The following is an 18,656-nucleotide window of genomic DNA, read 5'->3' on the forward strand; positions in this document are numbered from 1 at the left end:
ATACTGCTTGACTCTTCGGTGAAGGTATGTTCTCGAAACTTCAATAAAAGCCCGTACCGAGCTACTGAGCGTCTCTCCTGCAGAGTCTTCCACTGGAGTTTATCTATCATCTCCGTAACGCTTTCGCGATTACTAAATGATCCTGTAACGAAGCGCGCTGCTCTCCGTTGGATCTTCTCTATCTCTTCTATCAACCCTATCTGGTACGGATCCCACACTGCTGAGCAGTATTCAAGCAGTGGGCGAACAAGCGTACTGTAACCTACTTCCTTTGTTTTCGGATTGCATTTCCTTAGGATTCTTCCAATGAATCTCAGTCTGGCATCTGCTTTACCGACGATCAACATTATATGATCATTCCATTTTAAATCACTCCTAATGCGTACTCCCAGATAATTTATGGTATTAACTGCTTCCAGTTGCTGACCTGCTATTTTGTAGCTAAATGATAAAGGATATATCTTTCTGTATATTCGCAGCACATTACACTTGTCTACATTGAGATTCAATTGCCATTCCCTGCACCATGCGTCAATTCGCTGCAGATCCTCCTGCATTTCAATACAATTTTCCATTGTTACAACCTCTCGGTACACCACAGCATCATCTGCAAAAAGCCTCAGTGAACTTCCGATGTCATCCACCAGGTCATTTATGTATATTGTGAATAGCAACGGTCCTATGACACTCCCCTGCGGCACACCTGAAATCACTCTTACTTCGGAAGACTTCTCTCCATTGAGAATAACATGCTGCGTCCTGTTATCTAGGAACTCCTCAATCCAATCACACAATTGGTCTGATAGTCCATATGCTCTTACTTTGTTCATTAAACGACTGTGGGGAACTGTATCGAACGCCTTGCGGAAGTCAAGAAACACGGCATCTACCTGTGAACCCGTGTCTATGGCCCTCTGAGTCTCGTGGACGAATAGCGCGAGCTGGGTTTCACATGACCGTCTTTTTCGAAACCCATGCTGATTCCTACAGAGTAGATTTCTAGTCTCCAGAAAAGTCATTATACTCGAACACAATACGTGTTCCAAAATTCTGCAACTGATCGACGTTAGAGATATAGGTCTATAGTTCTGCACATCTGTTCGACGTCCCTTCTTGAAAACGGGGATGACCTGTGCCCTTTTCCAATCCTTTGGAACGCTACGCTCTTCTAGAGACCTACGGTACACCGCTGCAAGAAGGGGGGCAAGTTCCTTCGTGTACTCTGTGTAAAATTGAACTGGTATCCCATCAGGTCCAGAGGCCTTTCCTCTTTTGAGCGATTTTAATTGTTTCTCTATCCCTCTGTCGTCTATTTCGATATCTACCATTTTGTCATCTGTGCGACAATCTAGAGAAGGAACTACAGTGCAATCTTCCTCTGTGAAACAACTTTGGAAAAAGACATTTAGTATTTCGGCCTTTAGTCTGTCATCCTCTGTTTCAGTATCATTTTGGTCACAGAGTGTCTGGACATTTTGTTTTGATCCACCTACCGCTTTGACATAAGACCAAAATTTCTTAGGATTTTCTGCCAAGTCAGTACATCATTTATAGCCCTCCCATTCTATATCTATATTGATACTCCGCAAGCCACTTTTTGGTGCGTGGTGGAGGGGATCCTGTACCACTACTTGTCATTTCCTTTCCTGTTCCACTCACAAATAGAGCAAGAGAAAAATGACTGTCTATATGCCTTCATGTGAGCCCTAATTTCTCATATCTTATTTTTGTGGTCCTTGCGCACAGTGTATGCTGGTGACAGTAGAATCATTTAGCAGTCAGCTTCAAATGCCGGTTCTCTAACTTTTCTCAATAGTGTTTCTCAAAAGAAAGTTGCCTTCCCTCCAGGGTTTCCCATTCGAGTTCTCGAAGCATCTTCACAACACTTACACATTGTTCGAATCTATCGGTAACAAATGTAGCAGCCTGCCTCTGAATTGCTTCGCTGTCTACCTTCACTCCGACCTGGTATGGATCCCAAACACTCGAACAGTACTCAAGAATAGGTTTCACCAGCATCCTATATGTGGCTTTACAGGTGAACCACTCTTTCCTAAAATTCTCCCAATAAAACGAAGTCTACCACTGACCTTCTCTAACACAGTTCTCACATGCTCGTTCCATCTTGTATCGCTTTGCAACGTTATGTTCAAATATTTAAATGACTTGACTGCATCAAGCAGGACGCTACTAATACTGTTTCTGAACATTACAGATTAAATATGTTGTTATCCTGTTTGTGGTTGTTTGTTTTGTCTTGTTTCACTACATTCCATATAGTCTTAAGTCTGATGGCAGTATTACTGATTTCTGACATTATGCGCTTGTGCCTTGATTTTTTAAATAACTTTTCTTAGTAACTCTGAGTAGTGTTTGTAGTGTGCAACTACTGCAGTATACCTACTTATTCTTGCCAACACACATTTCGCTTTTGCTTTTACAAGATACTTTAATCTCTCTAGTGATCCATGTTGGGTTGTTTTTTTTTTTTTACATGGCTGTTTAATGTCCTTACTCATAAGCTTATGCAGAAAGCTATTTTCAAATATGATTTAAATTTATCATGGAATAGATTAAATTTTATGTTAGCGTTTGGTCCAAAATAAATTTCACATCAGGTCATGTCTTACTGTTCTTAAAAACATCTGTCCTGGATCATTAATTATTGCAACTTATATCCACTGCGGAGTATCCATCCTGTAACGTATTTTGTTAGTTATCCAAACCAACCATGCATTATGATCAGGTAGAGCATTTGTTACTGAGTGAGCAGTTATTTTCTTGCTTTCAGCTTTACTAAAGGAAACATGATCAATTAGGGTCCCACTGTCTTTATCCACCCGCATTAGAAAGTTAATTACTGAAATCAAATTATAGGATCCAAATTAGGTTTCCATATTTTTTTCTATCAGAATCCTTTACAGAATCTACTCTGATGTCACCAAGACTATTAACTGCTTGCTGATGTATGACCAATAGCATAGTAAGGCATCCAGATTCCTCAAACAGTTCAAAATTTTCCTGTGGGGATCTAAATAAAGTTACAATTGAAAGTGGCCAATTTTTCAGTATCAATTCACAAGCACACACTTCTATGTGTTGATCACTACAAAATGTACTTGTCTGAATGGTTCTGAACTTGAGTTCTTTCTTAATATGTGTAACAACTCCTCCCCTTCCTATATTAATGCTGTGCGAGTAAGCTGCTGGAGAGGAATGGGTCTAGTTATTTCCAAACTTCGGTGGACAGTTTTCTCTTTAACTCATTACTGACAGCTAAAACGTAAGTTGTGAAATCATTGCTAGTTCTTTATAACAGTGACTTTTGAAACCTATGACAAGGCATCTAATAAGTCTCCAGTACAATACAGGCTGTAGATTGAAGCAGTGGACGTTAAGCAGAAGTTAAACAAGAATGAATTAATTCATGAGAGAGAGAGAGAGAGAGAGAGAGAGAGAGAGAGAGAGAGAGAGAGAGAGAATTACTTTTCCCCCTACTGACTTAAGTATTTGGAATCCATCACCAATAAACACGTCAGTGAGTGAGTGAGTGACAGGAGTCAAGAAGTTTTCAGAGCTGCACTATGTTCTGTGAAATGTCTCTAAAGAAACCTGGAATGTTAAGGGCTTTGTCTTAAAACTTTTTAATCTGTTAAGTACCGCATATTTGTGGAAATACAACTATATATACTATGCCACTTGAAGGATTTGTATAAAACAGACATTTAAATATAAAACACAGCGTCAGATTCTATAGAGCATTAATATGTCATGTTCAGAGCTAGCAACATGCACCGACTGGCTGAAGAGTAGAGGCACTAGCCTGAAGTTATCTCTGGTAGGTGGTGCTCCTGTAACCAGTGGTGTGTGAGATTCCACTTGTACACATTATTAAAAGAATTAACAGATTAACTAAATAGTTGAGAAGAGGGAGAGCAGAGGGGGTAAAAAAAGAGTATCATTACAAGTAGCCTGCAGGCTCAGGTAAACAGAGCAGACTCTTTACAAAGTGAGCAAACCACACAAGAAGCACTTGGGCGTGAATACGCAACCATAAAAGTATCATGCTACAAGGAGTGGTTGTACTGATAAAGCATGCTATATTAACAAATATACTAAAAGTTGGGCACTACAAAATAACCAGAAAAATAGTGAACAAAGCCTCACTAGCCAGTGTATATGCATAGAAATCACAATATTATAGGTAGAATTAAACACACTAGACATTAACAGGATGTGGGGATTACATTATGAAACAACAAGAAATGTATTCTTACTGAACACAGAATTTTTTGGAAGGCAAACACTATGTGGAGGCCGGCACTGAGCTGTCAACTTGGCTACTAGGCCAGAAGTAGAGGCTTAAAGGCTTCCAGGAAATGTCTACCTGCAAGTTGAAGGCAATTGTAGTCATTGTTTTTCTCTATGTATTCGAAAATTTCAATCTCTTCCCATAAATCTAGTCTATACCATTTTACTTCTTTGTGTAAAATTACAGTATCCTCTAAATCCTGCAGAGTATGACCAGCAATGAACAAATGCTCTGCGGAAGTGGAATTGTGTACTATCTTTCTTCTCCGATAGGCGTTCTTTATATCTCACCTTGATTGCTCTACCAGTTTGTGTGATATAGTAACTACGACAATTACTGCAGATCATTTTGTAAATGCCAGAATCTGAGAGCCTCAGCATTTTTGATACCATGGCCAAGATGCTTCTTTAGGTTATTATTAGTAGAGAAAGTTACCTTGCATTTATATTTGTTCACCAAAAGGCATTTAATCCTATGGGACACGTTGCCTAAAAATGGGATGGAAATGAATTTATTATTTCCTCTTTCCTGTAAGCGGATTTGTTACCTTGTAGAGTTGAAAATTTTTTGATGGTTTTGTTACTGAGGATACAATCTGCTACATCTTGCTTATTTCCATTGTTAGTAGCAATGGATTTTATTACATTAATTTCATTTTGTAGATTACTAAGGGACAGAGGCATTGTTATGGCACGACTGATAGCGGAAGAGAAGTGCTAATTTGTGCGCTCGTGGATGAGAAGAATTATCTGGGATGATTTTATCTGAATAAGTTGGTTTACAGGAAACATTAAAGCTGAAGCGGTTATGTACTATAAATATTTTAAGATTGAGGAAGTGTAGCTCCACATTTTTCATTGTGAATTTCTTTTGTGAAGCATATTTTATCGTGGAAACTATTGAATATGATGAACAAGTGTTCTAATTATTGGTCATCGCTGCCAATGACAATAATTCTATGCCTGCATAATGAGAATAAAAGTGTATTTTCCTTTGTAATTCTGAGTGAGAAATTCACAGATTCACAAAGTCAGCTATGATTCCAGTGAGAGGACTAAGCCTTGCTAGGCCATATGATTGTATGTAAAATTTACTATTTAATGTGAAATAATTATATTTAAGTACCACCTGTAACAAATTAATAAGCTCAGTAATTTGTATCACAGTTAATTTTTTATACTGTAATAAATTCTTCTGGATAAAGCTGAGAGTCAAATCAGTAGGTACATTAGTGCAAAGACCTTCTGTGTCAAACGAGACCAATCTAGTGACTGGTGTACATTGTACCGTTTTTATTTTGTTGACTAAGTCAGCTCTATTTTTAACTGAAAAGTTGCATTTGAAAATGAACAAGCCTTTGATTTTGTAACGAAGCTGCCTAGTTTAACTATAGCATGCGTTTCCTATGCTGTTGACTAAAGGACGGATCAAGTGGGTTTGTTTATGTAACTTAAACTGAGTCCTACAAACTGGTGGCTTTAGATTCATGTTGACAAGTCACTTCTTTTGACACTTCTGAAACATGCTATTAGTGTTAGCTAAATAGTGCCGTATTTCCTTTTGCAGGTTAACAGTAGGATTGATGGTGACCTAAACAATGTTGTTTTGTCCAAAAACCTTTACAGGTTTGTCTATATATTCTTTTATGTAGGCAGTAACACCAGAGTTACCTTTGTCACACTTAGTTATTAAAGCATCATTTTATTTCAATTTGAGATTAATACTAACAATAAGTTTTCGTTCTTTTGTACAAAAGTTAGCTTTTAATGCAATTTCTTTTTCTATAATATTATTATACCCATGTGAAATCTTGGCCTGTTTGGCCTTATCAAATCTGAAGGCATCTACACCTATTTTGAAATTGATTACAAAATTGTTAACAACAGACAGATCATTAAGCTTGGGGGCAACACTGTACTTGATACTTTCAAGTAACATTATATTTTACTCTTGAGGAAAATAATTTCAGTCTTGTTCAATATTCTGTCAAAAAATGATGCTTAATACTAGTATTGCAGTAGTCTTAATGTTATTAATAACCTGTGTCCTGCTTTTAAATATTGACATTTCTATTGATATCTAGCTGTAATTTGTGACTTATGATTATAAGGCCATTCTTTTATACCATTCTAGATGAAATCAATTTGATAATCAAACAGTTCTTTAAATGCTTTTGTTAGAAAAGGCATGAACAGTACGTTTCCACATTCAAACTTTCTTTTTTCTTATGGCATTCTATGGCCCCATCTGATATGATTTGCTGGACTAATTTCTTCGTAATGGAAAGCATTTTGTTGCACTGTTTTATATTTATGTAAGATTTCACATAATCCGGCATTATGTCCAGTTTTAAACACTGTGTTAAAATCGATGGCCATACCTGTTTTCGCGATTTTCAGCTTAAGGTCCATATACAGGGTGTTACAAAAAGGTACGGTCAATCTTTTAGGAAACATTCCTCACACACAAATAAAGAAAAGATGTTATGTGGACATGTGTCCGGAAACACTTAATTTCCATGTTAAGGCTCATTTTAGTTTCGTCAGTATGTACTGTACTTGCTCGATTCATCGCCCGTTGGCCCAATTGAAAGAAGGTAATGTTGACTTCGGTGCTTGTGTTGACATGCTACTCATTGCTCTACAGTACTAGCATCAAGCACATCAGTATGTAGCATCAACAGGTTAGTGTTCATCACGAACGTAGTTTTGCAGTCAGTGCAATGTTTACAAATGCGGAGTTGGCAGATGCCCCTTTGATGTATGGATTAGCACGGGGCAATAGCCGTGGCGCAGTACATTTGTATCAAGACAGATTTCCAGAACGAAGGTGTCCCGACAGGAAGACGTTCGAAGCAATTGATTGGCGTCTTAGGGAGCATGGAACATTCCAGCCTATGACTCGCGACTGGGGAAGACCTAGAACGACGAGGACACCTGCAATGGATGAGGCAATTCTTCGTGCAGTTGACGATAACCCTAATGTCAGCGTCAGAGAAGTTGCTGCTGTACAAGATAAGGTTGACCACGTCACTGTATGGAGAGTGCTACGGGAGAACCAGTTGTTTCCGTACCATGTACAGCGTGTGCAGGCACTATCAGCACCTGATTGGCCTCCACGGGTACACTTCTGCGAATGGTTCATCCAACAATGTGTCAATCCTCATTTCAGTGCAAATGTTCTCTTTACGGATGAGGCTTCATTCCAACGTGATGAAATTGTAAATTTTCACAATCAACATGTGTGAGCTGACGAGAATCCGCACGCAATTGTGCAATCATGTCATCAACACATGATTTTCTGTGAACGTTTGGGCAGACATTGTTGGTGATGTCTTGATTGGGCCCCATGTTCTTCCACCTATGCTCAATGGAGCACGTTATCATGATTTCATACGGGATACCCTACCTGTGCTGCTAGAACATGTGCCTTTACAAGTACGACACAACATGTGGTTCATGCAGGATGGAGCTCCTGCACATTTGAGTCGAAGTGTTCGTACACTTCTCAACAACAGATTCGGTGGCCGACGGATTGATATTGGCGGACCAATTCCATGGCCTCCACGCTCTCCTGACCTTAACCCTCTTGACTTTCATTTATGGGGGCATTTGAAAGCGCTTGTCTATGCAACCCCAGTACCAAATGTAGAGACTCTTCGTGCTCGTATTGCGGACGGCTGTGATACAATACGCCATTCTCCAGGGCTGCATCAGCGCATCAGGGATTCCATGCGACGGAGGGTGGATGCATGTATCCTCGCTAACGGAGGACATTTTGAACGTTTCCTGTAACAAAGTGTTTGAAGTCACGCTGGTACGTTCTGTTGCTGTGTGTTTCCATTCCATGATTAATGTGATTTGAAGAGAAGTAATAAAATGAGCTCTAACATGGAAAGTAAGCGTTTCCGGACACATGTCCACATAACATATTTTCTTTCTTTGTGTGTGAGGAATGTTTCCTGAAAGTTTGGTCGTACTTTTTTGTAACACCCTGTATTTAGATGTAGCTCTGGATACCTGGCCAGGCATAAATTTCAAGATTTTGAACACAGCTGCATTTCAGCAGATGTGCATGCAAGAGCTTCAATGCATTAGAAATAAAATCCAAGCTGTTGCAAAATGCACTTTTTAATAAACCTTGACTATGGGTTTGACAGTTTTAAAACAGTTTTCTTCAGAAAATGTAGGACATAAAATCACATGATCTATAGTCAATGTGGGAGTCATTGAGACAGTTTAGTACATGTCATCCACTTAATCACCATTTAAAACTAGTAGCCATCTAACGTGGTGCTTTGTCCCAAAATGAACTGAAGCTCTTGTATGCCCAGTTGCTGAAGTGCAGCAATGAACAATACCTTTTAAAAACCTCGTAATTGTACATAACTGCATGTTCAATCATTACAAGGACATATTGTAATGCAAGGTATTTCTGGAGCGATAGTAAATATTTTAAGAGGTGGTAGTGTAGACTAACTAAAATAGAACATTCCACATTGCATGTTTCCTACTTTTATTAATTACAGAGACAAGTTTTCATTTTGCATATTGGTAATCCAGTTACTATGACCTTATTTATTGATTGTTATTTTTGTTCTGAAGCAGTGTGCTTCAGTTTACATGACTGAATATTTCAACTGTGACTGATCAATTGGCCAATTCTACTGTATAATTTAAGCATGCCAAACATATTTACAAATGACAGATATGCCTATACGGCATTTGTGTATGGGTTTTGTAATGAAAACACTGCTGCCTGAAGAGAATATGGTAGATGATTACAGAGTGCCATATTCCAGAGTGTGTACTAACGTTTTCATATTTCATCCAAAAATGCAAATAAATACAGTGTGGACGAAGTAGAAGACATCATTCAGTTGGTATAATATAGTCTCAACAAGCACACGAAAAGTTTCTATACCTATCTGTGTTCCACATAAGAGTGTATGGTGGACATTAAGAAAGCACGTGCTCTATCCGTATCATTTATGGAATGGATTAAACTCCTCTGAGAAAGAGATGATGCAAGACTGTTTGAATTTTGTCATCAGCGAGTTACGAAACTCCCAGTAATCCCAGTACTACTGTTTACTGATGAAGCCATTTTCACTTGTGACAGTATATAACAATGTTAACTTACACTGGTGGTCTGACGAAAACCCATATGCATTTGTAAAGACACGGTTTCAAGAACATTTTTATGTTAATGTGTGGTGTGGTATGATACACAATTGGTTTATTGGGACTTGTGTTATCATGCCATTTTATAGGACACTTTTATGTAAAACATGTCTTGAAAATGAGCTTCCATCATTTTTAGAGGAGGTTTCTTTGGCTATGATAATGGTATGTTCTTCCAGCATGACAGGGTGCCTACACAATCTAGTCATCAAGTGACACTTCATCTAAACCTAGTCTTTTTCGAATGAGGTACTGGTAAAAACAGTCATGAGTCTCAGCCACCAAGGTATCCGAAACTAATGTTTCAGATTTTTGCCATTGGGGATGGCTGAGAGGCAGAGTCTACAAAGAAAATGTAAACACAAGAGAAGAAATCACCTTCTCGATTATGGATTATGACTAATGCTGCCCTCACAAATGAATACCAAGACTACCCTAGCAGAGGTATATATGATGATGTCAAGAGATTTTAAATGTGTGTTTAAGTTGGAGGTGGAAATTATGAAAATCAACTGAGAGCTTAATCATTTACCTTTGCTTATCACCACCACCACCACCACCAGTGAATATTTGTTTGGGTTAGAATGTAAGAGATGTTTGTAACCAGCTTAAACTACACACACATTTATGTAACATTTTATTCAAATTAGTCTATACTACCACCTCCTTAACAATTTTTCTTCTTTAGGGCCAGCAGTATAATATATGTCTGATAAGGGCATGATTATTAGAATAGATGCACCAAAATAGCTGCTTGTAATAACAAATCTTTATTTACGACAGACTGTTTCGGTATTTATCGCCATTGTCAAGTACGTCTAGTCTGAAGTGATATCAATATTGTGTAGTTAGTGAATTGTCTTATAGCTCTCACCGTTTCAATAGGGTAAATGACACAATAGAACGAAAATAAAATGTTAATAATGATGTGACAGTATTTTGACAGAAGAGTGGAACTGTCAAACTACTGTCACACCAAAATTAACGTTTTACTTTCAATACATTACATTATTTATCACTTTAATAAAACAGTGACAGTTATACGACAGTTCACTGAAGTCTAGACGTACTTGACAACAGCGATACATGTTGAAACAGCCTGTCAAAAATAAAGATTTGTTATTACAAGCACCTATGTTGTTGCATCTATTCTAATAACAACATATCAGTTCTCCTGAAACACTCTGTATATATCCAGAAATGGTTCCAGATTTGGAATGCAAGCTTTTTCATCACCGGCTGACATAACTTCCTTTTCATTAATTTTTATCACATCAAAATAATGGATGTAGTAGCAATCAATGAGACATGTGACAGTATTACAGGCTGTCTACAACCACCCATCTGGAGAAGTTATATTAGTCTTATTGAAATTTCTCCTACTGACATTTCAAGGGGAGTAGCAGCTACCAACAACATGACCAAAGCCGAACATCCAACATTTTTCCTCAGTTTGCTTGTCAGTAAGCATGTTTATGACTGAAGTTGAGAGAGAGTTATCTTACAGCAGGCAAGATCCTTACAGTACTACCAGAGTAAAAACAAACAGGGTGCACTAGAATACTTCACCTGGAAATATGACTGATGCATGAAGGACTCCATCACACTCATACAGGAGAGGAGGCTACCTAGAAGTCACTTGACCAAATCCTTTCTAGAGCATAAGGAATAAAATCAGTCGCCAGAGGTGGGGTTTCAGTGTGGAGTTTGTTCTTTTGACTGTAAGGTTAAACATACCTGACAATGTCACTTACGTCCACCATGGGAGACTTAGTAAAAGTTACTATCAGTGCTATGGAAGTTGCCAAATTCTGGCCTGTGGCTGTCTGAGATCTATAGTCTTTATATTCTGATTTTAGTTATATGTGTACAACTGTGTTTCATGTGGTTTGCTTCTGACACCACAAGCCATAACTGAAAACAAATGTTTCCACAATATGAAGCAAGGAAGAATAATGGCATTAAAGCCTATCAAACTACATAAACAGCTGATGTAAAAAAAACCACCACTCCTCCTGAAATAAAATTTTTCACAAGAAAGCAAAACTACTTCAGTTATGACTGAACTGATTTATTTAGAAATATACAAACCTGATGTCGTGGGAGCGCGAGGGATCCCAAGACCAAAGGCATTCATGTGATTGGGTCCAGCTGAGAAGCCTGGAGGAGGCAGCCTTGCATTGGTGTTACTTCTAGCAGGAGAATTTTGTGAAACCCTGAAAAGCAAGTTATTTAAATTGGCCTGAGCAGACACAAATTTTCACTTGCAAAAAAGAATAATGTTGGTAATAATCAGTTCAAATACTTAATACAAACTTTTTTCCCTCAAATATACCCTAAGAAAAACCGTTGCACTGCGAAGTAGTTACACAAATTGGTCACAAATTGATATTCATAGAGGTATCAACAGAAAATGCAGAACTGTAAACTTTGACAGCTGATGGATAAATGTGTGTGACTGCAGTGCAATTTCACTGTGCAGCTGGCAAGGATTGTAAACAGAGGACATGCTGATACCAGGGCATAAAGTCTTCGCAAATTTCTTTCTTTATACCCCAGTGGACAGTATAAGATGACAGGTGACAGTATAAGATGACAGGTGACAGTATAAGATGACAGGTGACAGTGTTATGTAATGTGACAACTTTGACAGTGACTGTGCTGTGTCGTCTCTTGTTGAGCAGTAAATGTAGATGGCGAGAGCGGACCAAGCTGAAGTTGCTGGGAATTTCTGATTAGGGGGAGGGGGGGAACTAAAGAACTGCCAGGCTACATCGTGTCAAAATGAAGGGATTCTGACTGAATTTGAAGCTAAAACACAAAAACACAAAATATTAAAATCACATGATAAAAACAGTCCCTAGAAAAATCACCATGTTTGCACCAATTTACAGAATAAGCTGTTAACAACTGTTTATAAAAAGAATCGCCTGACAACTATAATGATACACAACACCACATTGCCTATGCACGCGAAATAGCAACTGTCTAGCATGAAATCCTCAAACAAATGAATGTTTGGCATAAGGATAAATACAACTACTGATTAACTATAAATAAAATTCTTTGATTAAGACAGGTATGTGCCCAAAACAAAATTATCCACATGTATGAAACAGAGCGCCTCTGTGTGGACAGTTGACACTCATATTTATTTTTCTGGGTTTATTTGATGATAAATTTTCATATTAATATTTGTAAGAAAAGATTTAAGTAATGTAGCATGGAAATGGTGAAAATAAAGGAGCATGCCTGACTAATAATGGCTGTTCAGATTTGTCCAATGTTGAAAATGAAATAAGAAAGTGAATTATAGGACAAAGTGTAATAATAATAATAATAATAATAATAATAATAATAATAATAATAATAATAATAATAATAATAATAATATAAAGAAGGCCAGTTCAGCAAGTGAAGCTAATTACTTTAAAATTCAAAGAAGTGTTCCATGTTAAAAGAATGGAAATTTGAGTTGCCCACAATGGTCCCATGGAAAATAAGACAGAAGCACATTATTTTTAGTGATGTGTTGCTACTGAGATCATCAGCAATGGAATAAATTAGGAAGGCAATAACTGTGGGTTTGTCTGAAGAAGCCATCTTGTTGACTGACTTCGGAAAATTATGGAAAACACTGTCAGGATTCCATTGTTAACTGAACTGACAAAATTGGCACTGGAGAATGAGATGAGACAAGTGGCTACAGATAATATAAAGGAATACATCACCTAAAAACGTAACCAAATAGAACTCTTCCTGTCAAATTTAGATTTTGTCACGGAAATTAGCTTACACATCCATGCAAAGAGAAGAATAAGTCTGCCTGCTTGGCTAAAGATTTGATATGATCTACTATGGGTGGTAACATGACTATTAATAAAAGTTCACGTAGTCTATTAATAATCTCTCTCTCGTCACAAATGCAGCTAAGTATATCTTAGAAATGTACTCTCTACGTAAACACTGATTTCTAGAAGTTCAAAAGCATGAGTCCATTCAGTTATCTTGACACATAGTTCAGGATCTCATGTGTGAAGAATGAGAGTTGGGGGTTCAAAAGATGTATTTTTTGGAAACCACTTTAATTCTATGTTGGGCAATTTTTAACTAATTGGACCCTTTTGTTTCATTACAAAATAAATTTCAGTGTTATGCAGCAGATAGAAATCTGTGATGCTGGGCAACAATTATGAGGTACGTTCTGCTGTTGGTCTTTCAGGCAGCTGTGACTTTTATTGTCTTGTAATCACAGGGACAAAATTTACTCTTCTAATCATCTGTAGTAAATTTTATTTACAAGTGACACTAATGCACCTATCACATCTGTGTAAAATGTGACACAAATTGCATTGGGCCTTTGGGGCATTGTTGAGTTGTCAGCTTTCATTTTACTTGTGTATCATTAAGTATGTACTATTGGCTGCCTCAAAACTACAACTTTCATTGAAGACATATTGTACTTCTGACAGACAGGCATGTTTCCATAAACTGATCGTGTTTAGGCACTTTTACGCTACAATTCTCCACTTTCCTTCAAAACCTTTATGCAACAATCACTATTACTTTTGAAGCTTTGTACACTCTCCTTGTGCTGTGGAGAGTCTTCATCATTTTTAGCTGTTCCATCTGTTTTTCTGGAAGACTCTAGCTATTTTCCAAAACTTGATCAAGGCCACCTTGGTTATTGCCACAGTGAAATGTTTAAGCTTTTGTTTGAGAAGGCTTGGCTGGAAACATGCCCAGTTCGCTGGACATGAAGATGTTTTATGTACCCTACATAAAGTTCTGCATTCTGGCTTTGACGGGTCAGTTGGGCGACTGACTGCCCTGACATCATCTGCCAATGGTATCATCATCACATGCGGTATGAAGGAGCATGTGGTCAGCACACAGCTCATCTGGTTGCTGTCATGTTTCTTGAGCATGTAATCATTACCAATTGGTTGAGAAGCTCCTCACTTGGACTTGAGAGGATGACTGCACACCTTGTACCAGTCCTCCCACCATGGAAAAATCCCTGGTAATACCAGGAATCGAATCCAGGTCCCTGGCATGGCTGTCAGTCATGCTAACTATTCAGCTACCATTCAGCTACCGTGGCAGATAGTTGTCCTTCATATCGTGGCAATAATTTTTTCTACAACTGCCTCGCAATCTCTTAGTCCAGTGTCGGCGTAAATGGCTTCAAAGATGGGAGTTATATTTTACACTAGTAAAACTATCCTATTGATCAGAAAATCTTAAGTGTTGTATAACTGTAAAGTTCCTAGTCCACTGTTGGGTGGTTGCAACTTTCAACTACAATGTTACAGCTGATAAGCATGTGCACAAGTGAACTGGATGTTTTCGTAAGTCTGCATTTATTTCTCTGGTTATACCATATGGTGATAGAGTGTTTCATTTCACTCTCAACAGTCAGTCTAATTGTAAAACCTCTTTTGTAGACTGACATTCTACTTAAGTGGATCAAGTTTCTTGCAACTATCGCTCTGTTAACTATAATTTTGACAAACTGTATTTTATCAAAGATCTCACTACTGCTGAATATAGGTTTTAGTTGACTTTCATTTGCTATTGTGTGAATTCCACAGTGGTCCTAAAGTGTGCAATTTTCATCACCATTAGTGGTTCACTCAAAAGTGGTACATGAAATCAGACAAAATAAAAATGAACTATAGATGACCTAACCTGGGCTTCAGTTGATCAATGTATTAACAGAACAGCACTTAAGATTTATTTACTGAAAGTATTTACTTTTATTGTGTGTTTGCCATAGAAAAAATAGCAGCTTTCAAGATGTTAACTGAACAATACTACACTACTGGCCATTAAAATTGCTACACCACAAAGATTATGTGCTACAGACGCGAAATTTAACCAACAGGAAGAAGATGTGATATGCAAATGATTAGCTTTTCAGAGCATTCACACAAGGCTGGCACCGGTGGCGACACCTACAACGTGCTGACATGAGGAAAGTTTCCGACCGATTTCTCATACACAAACAGCAGTTGACCGCGTTGCCCGGTGAAACGTTGTTGTGATGCCTCGTGTAAGGAGGAGAAATGCGTACCATCACGTTTCCAACTTTGATAAAGGTCGAATAGTAGCCTATCTCAATTGCGGTTTATCGTATCGCGACACTGCTGCTTGCGTTGGTCGAGATCCAATGACTGTTATCACAATATGGAATCGGTGGGTTCAGTAGGGTAATACGGAACGCTGCGCTGGATCCCAACGGCCTCATGTCAGTCGAGATGACAGACATCTTATTCACGTGGCTGTAACGGATCGTGCAGCCACATCTGGATCCCTGAGTCAACAGATGGGGACCGTTGCAAGACAACAATTACCTGCACGAACAGTTCGACGACGTTTGCAGCAGCATGGACTATCAGCTCTGAGACCGTGGCTGTGGTTACCGTTGATGCTGCATCACAGACAGGAGCACTTGCGATGGTGTACTTGAAGACGAACCTGGGTGCACGAATGGCAAAACTTCATTTTTTCGGATGAATCCAGGTTCTGTTTACAGCATCATGATGGTCGCATCCGTGTTTGGCGACATCACGGTGAACGCACAGTGGAAGCATGTATTCGTCATCGCCATACTGGCGTATCACCCAGCGTGATGGTACGGGGTGGCATGGGTTACATGTCTCAGTCACCTCTTATTCGCATTGACGACTCTTTGAACAGTGGTCATTACATTTCAGATGTGTTACGACCCGTGGCTCTTCCCTTCATTCGATCCCTGCGAAACATTACATTTCAGCAGGATAATGCACGACCGCATGTTGCAGGTCCTGTACGGGCCTTTCTGGATACAGAAAATGTTCGACTGCTGCCCTGGTCAGCACGTTCTCCAGATCTCTCACCAACTGTAAACGTCTGGTCAATGGTGACAAAGAAACTGGCTCATCACAATACGCCAGTCACTACTCTTGATGAACTGTGGTATCGTGTTCAAGCTGCATGGGCAGCTGTACCTGTACATGCCATCCAAGCTCTGTTTGACTCAATGCCCAGGCACATCCAGGTCGTTATTACGGCCAGAGGTGGTTGTTCTGGGTACTGATTTCTCAGGGTCTATGCACCCAAATTGCGTGAAAATGTAATCACATGTCAGTTCTAGTATAATATATTTGTCCAATGAATACCTGTTTATCATCTGCATTTCTTCTTGGTGTAGCAATTTTAATGGCCAGTAGTGTATAATACTTAAAAGAGAACCACTGACATTTTAATCTACACAATAATACTGAAAGATACCTTTTAGGTTCACAGTAGTGGCATTGATCACATAACTGACATGACTTGTTTCATATTGTACCAGTACACTATATAGGAAACAATGAAGATCTTTATAAACAATATGTCACAAAACTCAGGCAGTTTATTGAAGGTAATGACAAATATGGTGGAAACAAATAGACACACACTGCTGTTTGTCTATTTTTTTGTACTGATAAGATGATGAAATAGGAAATATGGTGTAAACAGAATGGAGCTGAAGGAAAGTTATTAAACCTAACTGAGTGGCTAAACTGAAATTGACTGCTGCAATACCTGTGACTTGGGACAAATGCACTGAGAAACAAAGAGCAGAATGAGGGCAGTTAACCAAACAATTATTATTATTATTATTATTATTATTATTGATGATTTAAAATCCTGAACAGTGGTGTAAACAGCAATTGTAAAATGATAGTCTTGGTGGTGGTGGTGGTGGTGGTGGTGGTGGTGGTGGTGGTGGTGGTGGTGGTGGGGGGGGGGGGGGGGGGGGGGAAGGGGGGGGACAGTCAACCAGCTGCCAGCTGCACAACACAGGTTTATTAGAACGTACTTCAAGGGTTATAATTAAATTGTGTTATGAAACTAGTTGGCTGATTTCTTCATCCTTTCCAAGATGAAGATGATGATGATGATGATGATGATGACGACGACGACGACAACAGTAATTTCACAGAAGAACAGTTGCACGAAGTTCTAGTGCTTTATAGCTTTACTTTAACATTAACTGTGAAGTGGTGGAAACAGGTAATAGCACTTACCTATTATTTATGAAATCCTTCAATTTATGCCTTTGTTCACTACAACTATTCGCCAAGTCGTGCAGCTAGACATTTTTGAAGTACGCTATACTTCGATTAAAATTACTTTATGACTTACAGAATGCACTGGTGCAGAGCATAGTTGCCAACTCAGGCAACATGCCACGTGCTCATGTGATCAACAGTTGCACACGCACTAAAAGAGAAATAAGTTGTTTGTTTACAGACTGCTGTTAATGTCTTTGTAGGTAGTGGGGAAGGCAGTGGTGGGAAGTGCTGCTGCTGTAGGACCAGCAATGTGCAATGACACAATAAGCACATGTTATATGTGAATAACAGCAAAAAGATGACCATTGGGTCACACATGTCACGAAGTACCCAATAATTTAAGTACAATACACTCAAATGAATGCAGCATTGCACATATGGACAATTTTGACTTTGGTGCTAAGCATTATACAGCAACCATGTAAACTTTGTGTACTTCACATTGCAGTGAGATATGGCCCTCCTTCCACTATAAAGTGTTTGTTTGTGAATTGCTGTTAAAGACTGTGCATTTGACATTGCTCTTTTATATATTTATGTGCAGAAACTAAAATGTTTATCAGAGAACTAAATTCAGCAGTACATACAGTTTTGTCTTATTTGCAAAAAATATTTTTGTAGTGGCACTACAAAACACGTAAAAAATCACTACATATTAGGCAGTCCCTCCCCTCTCCCCCCCACCCTTCCAGTCTGTCCTGCCAGCCCCTCCCAACTCCTGCAGTCCACATCACCTGGCAAGACTTCTCTCTTCAGAACAGGCAACACAATGAGCATGTGGAGCCCAAGAAACAGCTGAAATTGGCTGATGCATGGCCCCTGCTGCTCAACTTGCTGATATGTCAATCACAAAGTAATTTTAACCAAGCATTAGCATTTTGCCTATCACTAAATTTCATCACTGTGTATGATTTTATAATGGACAAGATCTGCAAGCAACAATGCAGCAAAACAGAACAGATTTGGTCATGAACAATTAATTTCAAGAAATTAATGGCATTTGTCACAGCCTGAAAAAAATAATAATTTCTCTGTAACAGAATTTAGAACAACAGA

At 38.6% G+C, this 18,656-nt stretch overlaps 1 protein-coding gene across 1 annotated transcript in view; it reads right to left on the minus strand.

Moving 5' to 3' along the window:
- LOC124722352 (probable WRKY transcription factor protein 1) overlaps nucleotides 1–18,656 on the minus strand; it is a 189,420-nt gene that overhangs the window by 36,624 nt on the left and 134,140 nt on the right. The window contains exon 12 of the mRNA XM_047247525.1: nucleotides 11,587–11,711. Coding sequence (XP_047103481.1) covers nucleotides 11,587–11,711 — 125 coding nt within the window. The remainder of the gene's footprint in view (nucleotides 1–11,586; nucleotides 11,712–18,656) is intronic.

Source organism: Schistocerca piceifrons, chromosome X, assembly GCF_021461385.2.
Source record: "Schistocerca piceifrons isolate TAMUIC-IGC-003096 chromosome X, iqSchPice1.1, whole genome shotgun sequence".
Classification (NCBI taxonomy): Eukaryota; Metazoa; Arthropoda; class Insecta; order Orthoptera; family Acrididae; genus Schistocerca; species Schistocerca piceifrons.